Raw genomic sequence first — 14,884 nt, forward strand, 5'->3', positions numbered from 1 at the left:
TTTTCTCACAAAACTGTACACAATGTGATTTGGGAAACTTTTAAAGATATTGTTTTATATCTAAATAAAGATTATTATTATTATAAGAGGGGGATGGTCAGTCAGCTCATTAGGCGGCATTCCCCAGACATGATACTACTGCAAGAAACGCAATTAGTCGGTAACAGATGCTTGGCCCTCCACAAGGGGGGGGTATAAATTAGTGGTACACGCGGAGTCGGGATTCCGGTTAAGAATTCCTTCCCTTTGTTTATGCAAGATACCTGCAAGACCTATCGAGATCTGGGTAATATTTTCCTCTCACTACCTCTTTGAGATTTAGTATTAGATGGTGACTTTAATTCTGTGTTAGATGATGAGGTGGATCGTAGCCCGCCCCGTGCGCTCAGGCAGTCGCAGAAATGGTTGCCTGACTTCCTGGACGCGCTGGGCTTGGTGGACAGTTGGCGACTACGTAATCCGACGTCCACGCATTACACCCATGACTCGGCAGCTCATGGTAGTTTGTCTAGGCTGGATTATGTGTTGCTTCCGTCGGCGAAGGCACCTAGGATCCGTGAGGTGCGCTATCTTGGGAGGGGAATATCTGATCACTTCCCGCTGTGGTTGGACCTCACTCTGGAGTTGTCAGCGGTTGGCAAAGTGGCTCCTATTAGTGCCTGGCAGTTAAAGGACCCCGCTATTAAGAGAGGAATTCTCCGGATGTCAGATCATTATTTTGTGGAGGATCAGGGTTAGTAGAATCCGTTCAAACCCTATGGGAGGCGTACAAGGCTGTAGCGAGAGGTGAAGTGTTGTCCCTCGTGTCAGGAAAGAAGAAGAGAGCTCAGGCGGAGGTTGATTGGAAGGAGGCGGAAGTCTTGCATATGGAAGAGAAGATAGCAAAGACACACATGCCGGCGGACCTGCATCTGCTGCGTCTCCGAGAGGAGGAATATAGAGCGCTATCCAGGAATAGAGCAGTGACCTGCCACAATGCCGTTCAGGGCCATATTTACGAACACGGTGATAAAGCCGGGAAGTTGATTGCTTGGCTTGAACATGGGGAGAGGGCCTCCAGGCTGGTACCGGAGTTGGAGGGGCCGGAGTCATGCGTGATCACGGCTCCGCAGGCGCTGGCAGATGAGTTCTCTAAATACTATCAAAAAGTCTATGCTACCGGCAGTGCCTACACGGCAACAGAGAATAGTGAGATGCTGAGGGATATTATTATGCCTTGTTTGTCGGAGGAGGACAGGAGCTACCTTGATTCCGCACTGACGGATGACGAGGTTGCCCAAGCAATTAGGCAGATAAAATCGGGTAAAGAAACTGGCCTTAATGGTATACCTATTGAACTATACAAACTGAACGCGATTAAACTTGCCCCTTATGTTCGCGCCATGTTTATGGAGAGTAGGGAGAGCAGTGAGCTTCCCTATGTTCAGCGTGTAGCGAACATAGTGGTCATTCATAAGGTGGGCAAACCTAAGACACAGTGCTCCTCCTATAGGCCTATATCGCTGCTTAATGCAGAGCCCAAAATATTGGCGAAACTTCTAGCTACCAGGCTGGTCAAGGTGATCACATCTTTGATTCACCCGGACCAACCCGGGTTCATGCCACGCCGCAATACAGCGTTGAACTTGCGCCGGCTGCACGGAGTCCTCGGGGGGGCCTCGAAAATTCATGAGCAAACAGTTTTGGTTTCTCTAGATGCCACAATGGCCTTCGATAGAGTGGAGTGGCAGTACCTATTTGCTGTGCTGGCGAAGCTGGGCTTTGGAAGTGAATTTGTCAGCTGGGTGCGCCTCTTGTATGCAAAACCCCCGGCTAGAGTGCTTGTCAACAACTGTAAGTCCGATGATTTCCTGCTGGGGAGGGGCACCAGACAGGGGTGCCCGCTGTCTCCACTGCTCTTCGCACTAGCGATGGAGTCATTGGCTGCATGGGTTAGATGGGATGGGTCGATCCGGGGTCTGTGGTGGACTCCTGACTGGGAGGATAAGATTTCGCTCTATGCCGACGACGTCCTGCTTTATCTCACTAGGTCCAAGGAGTCCTTTCGGAACTTTTTGGATGTGCTGGCCATCTTTAGCAGATATTCTGGATTGGTCATTAACTGGGCCAAGTCAGTGTTATTTGTGGTGGTGGGCGACCCACCGGCGATCACGCGAACGTGTCCTGTGTGGGTTGAGACGACGGGATTTCGGTACTTGGGCATATATATTACACTTGACCCAAAGCTGCGGTATGACAGTAACTTAGCTGCTCCGTTGAGCAGGTGTAGGAGAGATGTGGAGCGCTGGAGGTCCCTACCTCTCTCTTTGCTTGGGAGAGCTGCTCTCTTCAAGATGATGGCCCTACCCCGGTTTCTGTATGCTCTACAGAATTCAATGGACCCGGTGCCGGCGGCGTACTTCAAAGAAATAGAGGCTCTCCAGAGGCAGCTCCTCTGGAATGGTGGCGCCCGTATTGCCTTCAATAAATTTACTCTCCCGTGATATGACGGAGGGATCGGACTTCCGGATTTGCGTAAGTATTACTGGGCCTCGTAGTTGGCCGCAGTGAATCACATAGTTTATGGAATTCCGAGAGACCCAGGCTATGCCATGGACCGGGGTCAAGCCCCTGGTGGGACTATAGATAGGGCTCTGTACTCTAGACCCGGAAGATTTCCTTTGACTGGACTTACTGCTCATGCAATACAGGTCTGGCACGCGGCCAACAAAAGTCTCGGGTGGGAGGGTAGACTGACCCTAGCCACCCCTTTATTTGATTCTGAGAAATTGGGAAGTATGTGGAAGACCAAAGGATTTGATAGATGGGATCTCATTGGAATTACCCGGATAAAGGATGTGTGGGGGAAAGGCGCGGTGCATACATTTGAGTCCCTGTCGGAGCAGTATAGTCTGCACCAGAACGAATACTTCCGGTATCTGCAGGTGAGGCACGCTCTCACTACTCACATCCACAAGGGCACGGATCTTCCAGAAGCGTCTCCTCTTGAGGATCTTGAGGATCGTGTACTGGATGGCCATATTCCAGAGAAAACCATCTCATTGATATATCGGAAATAAGTCAATAACTCCGAGAACCCGTTGTTGAAGATTAGAGCTCAGTGGAGCACGGATGGGCTGGAGCTTGATGACGAAGATTGGGTGGCGGCAGTGTCCTCCCCCAAAGTAGTCTCAATCCAGATGAGGCTCCGATTGGTGCAGCTAAAGATCCTGCATAGATCCTACATCACGGGGCCTCGCCTAGTACGAATGGGCTGTGCTGAGAGTGGAGTTTGTAGGAGCGAATGCGGAGCAGTTGGCACCTTGATACATACCCTTTGGCATTGTGATGTGATACAAGCATACTGGGCGAAGATCCACGATGTGTTGGGAGAAGTGCTGGGGGTGGAACTGCAGCAGGAAGCCCGGAGATGTCTGTTGAATGTTTGGGAGCCATCCGATTTAAGTGTGTATCAGAAGCAGTGGGTTACATTAATGTATATGGTGGCCAAACGCAATATCGCTCAGCTCTAGGGTGCCGGCCAGCCGCCCCGAACTAACAAATGGGCAGAAGACCTTGATTGGTGTATGTTCAGAGAAAGGTCGGTGTATGTGGCCCGGGGTTGCCCGCAGAAGTGGGGTAAGATTTGGGGGGCACGGAATAGTCACCGTGGGGAAATCTGTGAGCCGCCGACATCAGGCCTAGACTTCGGACCGCAAGAATCCACTGGACCCTAGTTTCAACTGTTGTGTATTGATTTTGCAAATGTGCCATATTGACCAGTGCATTGCAATCGACTGCATTCACCTGAGAGTTTAAATTATGCCAATAATGTCTCACAGGGCTTTCCAAACTCCAGTCTAAAATACCACCTCTGTGGAGAATATCCTGGAAGTCAATTGCATTTAGAGCCAGTCCTTCTGAATCATCCTGCCTGTGTCCTAGGGCAGAGTACCAACCCCAGGGCTCGTGTAACAGCACCCATATGCGTTCAGTCTTCTTCTCCTTTCAAGCCCAACCAGCAGCACAGGCATCACTTCATAGACCATCTAACCAATTCCTCTTGTACACATGTTGTATTCAGGGGCGTAGCTTCAGGCGGGTGTTTGGGGTGTTACACCTCCCCTAATAAATGCATTTTCTGATAAATTGTTGGATACAGGTGCCTTCAGTCGGGTATTGTGAGATGCCAGTCGGATTTAACCAGTAATTTTGACATACACAGGGAAGAAAACACACACTCCCTCTCTGTTTTGAAAGTCCTCAAAAATATTGGTTATTTTACAATACTTGTGTTTTCACTCTTAGTGCTCCTACTAATTCGCATTTTTCTCCCTTCCAACTGCCCGTGTACTCTGCTTGTCCTCCAATGTATCTAAACATTATATGCCAGGCTGGTTGTCGAAAAATCTAAAGCCCACACCCCCAATCTTACTGACCAAGCTGCGCCTCACCTGGACCATCAAACATGGCCAGTGTCCCCATCAGCTCATCGAGAGAAACAAAGAAATCCCCTGCAGTGTAACTTCACGAGTTGCTCAGAGATAACAGCAGTTTTTTTTTCTTTTTATCACGGTCGTGGAGTTTAACACGTGTAGATCAATGCACGCTCCGGGAAAATAATGGCTATGTATCGTTTAGCTCCGTTTATAAAAGGCAACCAGGCCTGAATCAGCTGCGCACACTGCACTTGGTATTAGAATACACCAAAACTTAAACCTCTATTTTGCTCTGTATTTCAATATTTATTTGAGTTATATCACTCTCTTTTATGTTTTTTTCATTGTATTGTTGTTATGTTTCTCAATTCACAACAATTGCTAGTTCATAAAAACATTGTTAATGCACAATTCGAAATAACAATTCTATACATATACAGATAAACAATTTCAAATAACATTCAATATTGGCGCCCAATGCATTTCGGAACCATAAGTGGTTCCTTCTTCAGGAGTGCACCTCCAAATATAATTTGTTATGTATTTTTATCAACTTAAGTACATCAATGATCATTATTTATATAGACGATAATAACATTGAATGTTTTGCCACTTAATAATAAATGGTTGTTACTAGTCAATGGAAAACATTTTGGTCAAACTTTTAAAATAACAACAGATTGAATTAAACCCTAATAGGTTTGAAACGTACTACCTTGCAGGTGATATCAAGCTGTTGGAACTAATGCAAAAGGATTGTTCCCTGCAACCTGCATTTAGCACACAAATCATGGAAACAAAATTATTAACCTACCCAGTAAGTTATTTGACATACAATTCATTTCTGTGGCATACGCTTACACTCGATGCTCTGCAGCAGGAGCATTAACCCTGGGATCTCTTTTTTGGCGGTGATTCATACCTTTGATAACAGAGTACACATAGATTTCTCCTGCAAATGCATTAGCCATTAGAGCATACCTTGAAATTTCGGGATACTCATACAGCTGGAGCAGGCAAAAAGTTTTCTCGGAGCACTCAAAAAAATAGTTCAGATGTTGAGGTCGTGGTGTCAACCGTTCTTTTTTGATCCCTGCAAATTATTCTCTGTCTTTTCCTGCCAACACATGTTTCGTGTATTGCTGAAATCTTAACAGAAGACTTCATCAGGGCAGGACTATAAATATGACTGTTCAAATATCCCTGAGATCCTTTTCTAAAACACCGTCATATTCCAGCCCTGATGAAGTCTGCTGCTAAGATTTCAGCAATAGACTAATAGAGCAAAGCTTGCTCTCAGAGGAGGGGCCCTTTCACAGGCCTCATTTCACACTGGGGAGCATCACAAAGATCCCTGCAGCCAATGCACTACCACGGTGGGTCCAAGGCCTCTGATTATCCGCTTGGTGGCCTGACTTTATGTGTTTGTTGAGCTTGCAGTTGGACAGTCACTACTCACGTGGTCTGAATTTTTAGGGGCACCTCAACAGACGTTATACGGGTCCCCTTATTATTTTGTGTTACACCACTTCCCCCAAACTGTTCCAAAATCATGGTTCCATTCAAATCCTGTGAGTACCAATAAATGGGTACTAGTAACACCATTTACTTACAGAGCTTAGAACTGGCAGAAGAGAGGCGGTGGGAGGGGGATCAGGAGGTAAGCAAGGTCTACCTGAGGGTTTTCGAGGCAGTGCTGTCTTCCGGCAGGCAGGTGACCCGGATATAGGTTAATTTTGTTTTGGGGTGTAGTCAAGAAGGGTAGGGCCAGCGTGCAGGGATGGAACAGCAGCCTGCTTTGCCTTCCTCCGTGCGCACAGGGTGGCCTGGTGCGATCATTCCTCCAGACCCTTTAATAGGTAGCTTATGGCATCATCTATCAGCCGGCTCCTAAACAGTGCCTATGTCTCTTGCACTATTTTTATTCTGTGACCCTAAGTCAGTCTCTACTTTTAACTCTACACATTTCTCCTGTCTCTTATACTCAGTGATCTTCAAATTGTCCCGTTGGGCGCTCTGAAGGTTTTGCCACCCACCTGAAGAGAGGCGAATCAGTAACGTACTTGTTAATTCTATGCAACACAGCCCAGTAATCTTATTTACCATTCTAACTGCAGACCTAAAATATTGTAGTTAATAATGCCCCATATATTTGAAAACATGCTTTTTGTAATTTAGCCTTGTTGGCACTTGCCAAGCCAATAGATTCTGAATAGCATCAACTTCCAATCTGGAAGCAGGGGGTGGAGCCCCTTCTTTTCACGTGACTAAAAATAGTGAAAATCACCAATATCGATCACATTCCTAAAATAAATGTAAAAGTAGGCCAGCTACACATTTGTTAAATGTATTATTCGATGTGCTTCACAGTCCCTAGTGCTGCTGCGAGTACGTTTAGGTAACACATATACAGAAAAGGCGATAGAAACGTTGGATATTGAGTAATAATGTTAACTACAGAGGAAACGCTCAGTTTATGTTTGCAGTTTACTTAGATCTGTCATGATTTATGCGATGCTGCCAATATAATTCTATTGAGAAAAAAAACAAAAAACGTAAGTAACATTTAGGTTCACCATATCCAGCGTTCTGGTAATTCAGTGTAATGTGTATCTTTTAAGGACCTAACTATGTACATATGCTGCAATAGGTTTTTTTCAAAAGTCAAGCACGCGGTACCAGACTTAAAATCAAAAAAAGTAATTTACCATAATAGTCCTGCTGTTTCCACCCAGAGCGGACTGTAAGAGCTTTGTTAGGACAGAGTCCCTGTATGGAATATGGAGTACTTTCTTTCCCATTGCTGCCTCAGCCAGAGCACTGCAGAGAAAAGAACAGGAGTAACAGAGGGTTTAGGGAGCATTTTTGTCCGAATTAAAGATTCACCTGAAGACCTATTCATGTAAATAAATAACACCAACAACAATTTTTAACTCAAAGAACATCACATTTCCTGGAAGAGCTATTTGTGCCACACATGAGACAGTCCACAGTGTTAGGTGGGACAAAGTGATCATGTACGTCCCCATTGAGCCACAGAAGCCACCATGGACCTGAACCATTTTGTTACTCCCCAGTGATAATAAACTGAATATCCAAAATACGGTTGGAGATAAAGTCACTTTACGTCCATCAGGTCAGTTACATGGAGTCTCACAACTGCCGTCTGAGAACAGGGCGGTTTATGGGTGGATGCCTGGGTACCCACTTATACATACTGCGAGTACAAGGTGGTTTTCAGGCAGCGCTTAAGGTTCTCCATCCTACTACTGTACAGATAGAAAGTGACTTTACCAGCAACCCTTTTCAAATTACAACCAGCAAGAACAAACTGTCCTTGAGAAAACTAGCAGGCTGAAGAGCATGGACCAAAATACATGTTGCCATATGTAACAGCTATAACCTACACTCAAGGGAAATAGGATTATCTTTTCACATATATTCTTCTAGAAATGAAATAATAAAATGCTCATGACCAAACCAAAATACTTGGATTGGACATTAAATTGGAATTTTACAAAATATACACCTGGTGATCACAATCATGAGTCACTGGCCAGGGAAAACAGTTTAAGTGCAGTATCAAAAGGCTCTGATATTCTACACATTCTGGCAACCAAAATCTTTCTGATTGTTAAAGGAAGCAGGAATCGCTAGTGAAAGTTCTGCCTTAGTGATTTTGGGATTTCTTTTTTAAATTTCTACAAAGCAGCAATAATCTGCTGGTCCAACTTATTTTATTGCTAAAGATCAAGACTACAACTACCAGAATGCACGAGGTTGAGCATATCCCTCAGTGTTCAGACCATTTTCTTTTACCACTGAAATAGAAATCAGGACCCTCATAGGACTGATGAAAAGGCGGGATTTTACCTCTAGAGTCTGCTTGTCATTCTCCAGAATCCCGTCACAGGTCGACTAGACCTTTTTACCTGCCATAGAGTGAATTAGGCAATCTGTCATAAGAGAATAAACAATTTAGAAATCCCAATTGCTTCCCCCAAGAACCACTGACCAAACTAAGTTTGAAAGTTTATTACAGAACCAAAAATAACTGCAGGTACAAGCACCTCAGCAAGAGGTTCAAAAGGTAAACAGGCACTAATACAAACATAATCCTACGGAAAAGTCTCAGGCGACTGATGAACAACACCAGGATCAATTCCAGGACCATCAGACTAAACAAAATAGCTATAACCTGGGTTCTGGTACTCATCGGAATAAAGGACATAAATCCAGATTAATCTGTCCCTACACTACTCTAAATGACATCCCTACTCAACAATATCCCAACCTAATCAAAGGTGTCAGCAGTGGTGACTTCAAAGAAGTTCACTCACTTCTCTCCAAGACTAGAAAATCCTCAGTCATAACTAAGCTATTTACCAAGACCAACCACTCTCTCTGACTCCTCAGCCCATCTGCTCTGCCTCCACCCTCGGGGTGCTGTCCCTAATACGAAACCCCAAAATGTGAACGACACGCCTTCAGGTACGCCCTCTCCAAGGTGTCGATTACATGAATTTTTCCACCTTGGCCTTCTTCCATCCTTGTCCGTTAAACGTCCTTGGGTCCCAGACTCTCTGTCGCTTCCAGTTGTATCTTCAAATTCCTGGTCTACTCCTCCATGTCTGGGTCTAACATTTCTAAATCTCATACACAATGGGCCCTTCTACTCTACAATCTACTGGGTGATGCACCTGCAAAAGAATATACGCAAATAGGCTCACAGTCTAATAATGTTGCAACATTTTCTAAAGCCTCTTTCATAAGCATTTCTACCGTTTATATGTTTAAGCAAAACATTTTCATACAGGCCTGCGCCATTTCCATGAACTAGGCCTCTGCTAGAGTTTTAGGCCTCACGCTTACATGAGCAATTCTCTGTGTTCTCTAGGCCTTCAACCTTAACAACAAATGCATTTTCTCTATATTCAACTAACTATTGAGTACATAAAGCATGATCACAATTCAGTTAATCAATCTGAAAGCACATTAGTAAATCAATTAAACACTCTTTTTAATAGTAAAAGATTTCATTTCAAAGCAGCTCTATATTGCAACAAATATGAATTTACATCTTGTAACGTTGGTTCTGCACATTCTCTGATACCAATTTACTTTAGTACTTGTCATACATTGTATCTAAACATGATTAAAAGTCCTCTATATATACGGGTGCTAACTACTTGTACATATGCTGCACCCCTACAATTTCACTGTAAATGGCGCTCTCTCAGTTCCCCCCTTTGATGACCCGTGTCATCACCACCCACACATCTTCCTTAGGGTAAGAATCAACTAAACTGAGCTTGTGGCCATTTTCCCTCGTTTGAACGATTCCAACGCTCTCAGACTGCGGTATTGACTATCCTGCAGCCTTTCCATTCGCATCTCTTGCGCTCTCATTGATCTCGCCAACCTATTGGACCTGTACCACTTGTACAATCTTACCAAACCCCACAATCCAATCACACATGCCACTGCTATGATAAGGGGCTTCAGTACAAATCCAAGAAAACTCTTTCCCAAGTTGGCAAACCAGCTTCCAACCTTCCCAAATCCCTTGCCAACCGTCTCCCACGCATTCTCTTGCGTCAAGTCCTCAATTTCATAATGGATTGCAGTAATGTTGCTTATATATTTCTCCAGATCCTTAGAGTTGTCTGGTATATAAGTGCAACATTCTTGGACCTTCAAACGTTTACAGACCCCGCCCTCTTTTGCTAGTATGACGTCAAGAGCAAGACGGTTCTGTAAAACCATTGTCCTGATCGACAACATCTCACCCTCAACCAACACCAATGACTTGGCAGTATTCATTGACAATTCATCCACACCAGTTGCCAGTCGTCGTATCTTTATGTCGTTCAAAATGACACCCAACATAGGTATCGCTGCTCCAAACACATCTCCAACAATTGCTCCCGCACTTTCCCCTCGCTTAACTCTCCTTTGGGGTCCTCCCTCTAAGAGTGCAAAATCTTCCGTATGATAAATCTTGGGAAAGATGATTGCTAGGTAGCAAGTTCCATACCACTTCTCTGGCAATCTCACATACGCATTCTTTCCGCAGACAAAATACACAGTAGGAATCACCTGAACCACGCTCTTCAAGAAGTCCTTTGTATAGTATTCTAAGGTGAAGGTGTGGTCACACGTAGTCTGACCCACATACACATTTTCATAATACGTCTGTGGTCTGTCCAGACACAGCTTCCCTTTCTGTATTTCATCTAGAGCTATTGGCCCATAACTCCCTCTTGACTTATGCTGTTTCTCTTCTTCGGTCCAATCTACCTTTCCTTGCCCTGAATCTCGCAACTTTTTCTGTTTCGTGTACCTATCTTCTACCTGTTCAATGAACTTCTTTTCTGTATCTGATAACAAACATGTCAAGTTGTGTCGATGTGCATACGGGGTGTCTAGCTCTCGAGTGGGAATGAAAAAATACCCAAGTCTATCCTCTGACTTATAATAGTCCCACTTGTTCAAATGCTTGTTATTCGGGACTTCTGGTAACACAGCATCATAATTCGAAAAGAAATATTCAAAGTGATTTCGTCCATATAGGATACTAATCAGCAAACTACAGGATATTCCATATGTCAATGGAAGGTGATGGTATCTAATACCCTCATCTATGGAAGCTGGTAATTGCATGCACACATAACAGTCCTTCGCATCCATCGCCTCAATGTATTCATACAACAGCTTGGCATACGCATTCTGCCCAAAATTTCCTTTAGACAGATCAGTGTGTAGCCTACGACTTTCTGCAGCCAGTATGGCTTTCTCTCTTCGCTCTCTGTCTTCTTTTTGGCTAGGGGTGGTAGGTGTCGGTGTCCCCACAGCCTTCTCTACCTGTTCGTGTGGTGCACAATAAGAAACTAAGGCTACTATAGCTATAAGGAGTATCACTCCTCCTAAAAGAGTGCCTACTATGCACTTGGCTCTACGATTCGGGTTTCCAGGCGCCATGGTCTCAGCACAAAGTAGTTCGTTCTCGGAAAGCACCCAAAGTCTCTTTCTGTGCTATTTGAGTCTCTCGAACCACCTTGGAAAGCGGAAAGTCCCGTTTCAGTTCTTCTTTTGTTTCCACGACAGACAACCTTAACCCTTCCCCGTCCTCTATGGAAAGTCCCTAAATTTGTTCTTCTTCCCCTCGGCTCTAGGTTAAGTTCAACAGTTATTCACAAAGTCTTTTCAAAAGTTTTTCAAAGCAAATTCAAAGTTCAAAGTTCTCAATAGTCTATGATTATACTTGATCCGATTGCTTGCAACACATAATCTAAAAGTTCCATGCGGAGCACGACTTCATCATAGGCTGGCATGTCGGGTACAAAAGTAGGAAAAATCAGTCTATCCAGGAGTAAATCACGTATCTTGCTTAGGAGAGGGGGATTGGGAATGGTGAGTGTCAGTTTACCTTCGATTTCAAGTCCAGGAACCAACAGTATCACTTCCAGCTTAACATTTGGGATCGTACTGGTCACTGCTACTGACCTCACCCTCCCGGACCTCAGTACTCCTGGCATTGGTAAAAGGGTAGGTCCACTCTGGAGTGGCGTATCTTTGGCAAGGTACTCTCACCCTCCTTGACCTTCTCGGACCCCCTTGCTCAGCTCCTTGTTCTCCCTCTTCCGGATCCGAATCTTCGGACACAGGAGCAAGATCTGTTTCGGAAGCCAATCTCACATTCATTCGCCTCCGTCTCTCGGGCCAATGATCCCCTGCACTTCTTGCCCTTCTGTTTCTCGTTCGCACACCCTGTTCGTCTCCACTATCGACCTCTTCTGCGCTCAGATCGCCTTCTCCGCCACTTCCTCCCTCTGAGGCAGATTCCGTGTCACTTTCGTCTTGGCCGTTTCCTGCTTGATCAGGGGAGTCCCCAAGTTCTACAGGCACCCCCACAGCTTGACTTGCTCCCTCTGATGAATCCTCTTCTTCGTTATTATTTTCATCTACGAGAGGAGCTGTCCTCTCCTTGGGTGCTGGGACTCGTCGGGTGTGAGAAGCATGGACCCAATTTGGCAATCCACCGCACTTCACAGCAGTAGTAGTGACTAGGATCACTTGGAAAGGTCCTCTCCAACGTACGTCCAGGCAGCTCTTCCTGACGTGCTTCCGCACCAGGACCCAGTCACCAGGGCACAGGTCGTGACAAAGGTCGCTAGAAGCCGGAATTTCAGCAGCCTGCACCTGAAGAGACACAGAACGCATGACATCAGAAAGTCCTCTGCAATAGTCAAGAATCACATCATCTGTGATATTCATCAAGGCAGTTGTAGGAATAGATGGCAGTCTCATAGCCCTCCCCATCAGCACTTCATGGGGCGAGAGCCCTGTCCTTCTATCTGGGGTACTACGCATGCTCATTAGTACCAATGGCAAGGCATCAGGCCACTTCAGGGACGTGGATGAGCACACTTTTGCCATTCGAGCTTTCAAGGTCCCATTTATTTGCTCCACTATGCCAGAAGCCTCTGGTCGATAGCTACAATGCAGTCTCTGGTCAATGTTCAGGGCAGAGCAAAGTATCTTCACAACTTCGCTATTAAAGTGTTTTCCTCTGTCCGATTCCAAAGAGGTCGGAACCCCGAATCGTGGCACTAGCTCCCTCAACAACAGTTTTGCTACTGTGAGTGTATCGCACCTACGAGTGGGATATGCCTCAACCCATCTAGAAAACACACACACAATCACCAAGACGTACCTGAGGCGATTGCACCTCGGCATCTCGATGAAATCTATCTGCATCCTATAGAAAGGTCCGCCGGACCTCCCAATGTGACTCAATGTGACAGGTGTTCTTTTCCCAACATTCAGCTGTTGACAGGTTACACATCTCTGACATACTGCTTCTGCGGCCTGTCTAAATTTTGGGTTGTACCACGTTTGCCTGAACACACGCACCATCGCATCCCTTCCCAGATGCACAGGACCATGTATCTGTCGTGCCATTGCACTCACCAACTCATTCGGTAACACAGCTCTTCCATCAGCTGAAACCCACATGTCCAAATCTCCTTTCACACAGCCAGCCGATTCCCACACTCTTTTTTCATAATCGGATGTCTGTCCTTGCATGTCTCTCAGCTCTTCCCATGTGTCTGCCACCTCAAGCATCATGCTTAGTTCGGTTCTTTCCCTTGGTCCCTCAATTGTTTGTTCCGTAAAGGAATATCCCTGCTCTGCACAATAGCGTGCAACTTCATCAGCATAACGGTTCCCTTGTGTCACAAAATCCGTTCCCTTTGTGTGTGCTGTGCATTTCACCACAGCTATTTCTGCAGGTCTTTGCAAGGCCTCCAGCAATAACCTGATAAATTCACCATTTCTGATTGGGGAGCCCGATGATGTCATGTAACCCCTCTGGGACCACAACTGGCCGAAGTCATGAACCACCCCAAATCCGTACTGACTGTCCGTGAATATGGTGATCTTAATTCCGTTGGCTGCTAAACAGGCACGTGTCAATGCGATTATCTCAGCCATTTGTGCAGAGTGTACTCCTTCCAGGCAGGCTGCTTCAATTACTCCAGAAATAGTGCAGACAGCAAAGGCTGCTCTCAACTGACCAGTATTGTCCCTTACACATGAGCCATCCACAAAATAAATTTCATCAGGGTCTGTTAATGGCACATCAACAATATCTGGTCTAGGCTTGGTGCATAGTTCAGTTACATCAAGACAATCATGGTCTTTCCAATCATCTTCTATATCATTCGGTTATGGTAACAAAGTAGCAGGATTCAAGACAGAGCACCTCCTGAGAGTCACATTCTCTGCAGCAAGTATAACCTGCTCGTAGCGTGTGAGCCTGTTGTTTGTCAGGTGCTGCGTCTTGGTCCTGGTCATCAACAATTCCACAGAATGAGGTACATGCACTGTCAGTGGATATCCCATCACAATACTTTCACACCTTTCAATGCTGACACCTGTTGCAGCAACGGATTTGAGACATCCGGGCAACGCTGCGGCTACTGGATCTAAGGTAGCCGAAAAGTATGCAACTGGTCTACGGACTACTCCATGATCTTGCACTAAGACTGCCAATGCACACCCCTCCCTTTCGCAGCAGAACAATGCAAATGATTTGGTGTAATCGGGCATTCCCAGAGCTGGAGCGCGACACAGGTCCTCTCTCAGCTCCAAAAAGGCCATCATACAATCTGTGTCCCATGGTACCGGATCACTCATGTCCTTGTGCGTCAGTTTCTGCAGTGGTTTCGCCTTCAGAGAAAAATTAGCAATCCACTGTCGGCAGTAGCCAACCATGCCTAAGAACATCCTGACCTCTCTTTGAGTCGAGGGCACACTTATTTTCATGATAGTCTCAATCCTGTCAGGTGACACCTTTCTCTTCCCCTTCCCTATTCTGTGCCCCAGATACTGCACTTCTTGCAGGCAGTACTGTAACTTATTGGGAGATACCTTGTGTCCATTCTTCCCCAGATGGTTCA

General features: G+C 45.5%; 1 protein-coding gene across 1 annotated transcript in view; it reads right to left on the reverse strand.

The window, feature by feature from the left end:
* LOC144761711 (kinesin-like protein KIF28) overlaps window positions 1-14,884 on the reverse strand; it is a 982,011-nt gene that overhangs the window by 833,693 nt on the left and 133,434 nt on the right. The window contains exon 6 of the mRNA XM_078646973.1: window positions 7,127-7,238. Coding sequence (XP_078503099.1) covers window positions 7,127-7,238 — 112 coding nt within the window. The remainder of the gene's footprint in view (window positions 1-7,126; window positions 7,239-14,884) is intronic.

This window comes from Lissotriton helveticus, chromosome 6, assembly GCF_964261635.1.
Source record: "Lissotriton helveticus chromosome 6, aLisHel1.1, whole genome shotgun sequence".
Lineage (NCBI taxonomy): Eukaryota > Metazoa > Chordata > Amphibia > Caudata > Salamandridae > Lissotriton > Lissotriton helveticus.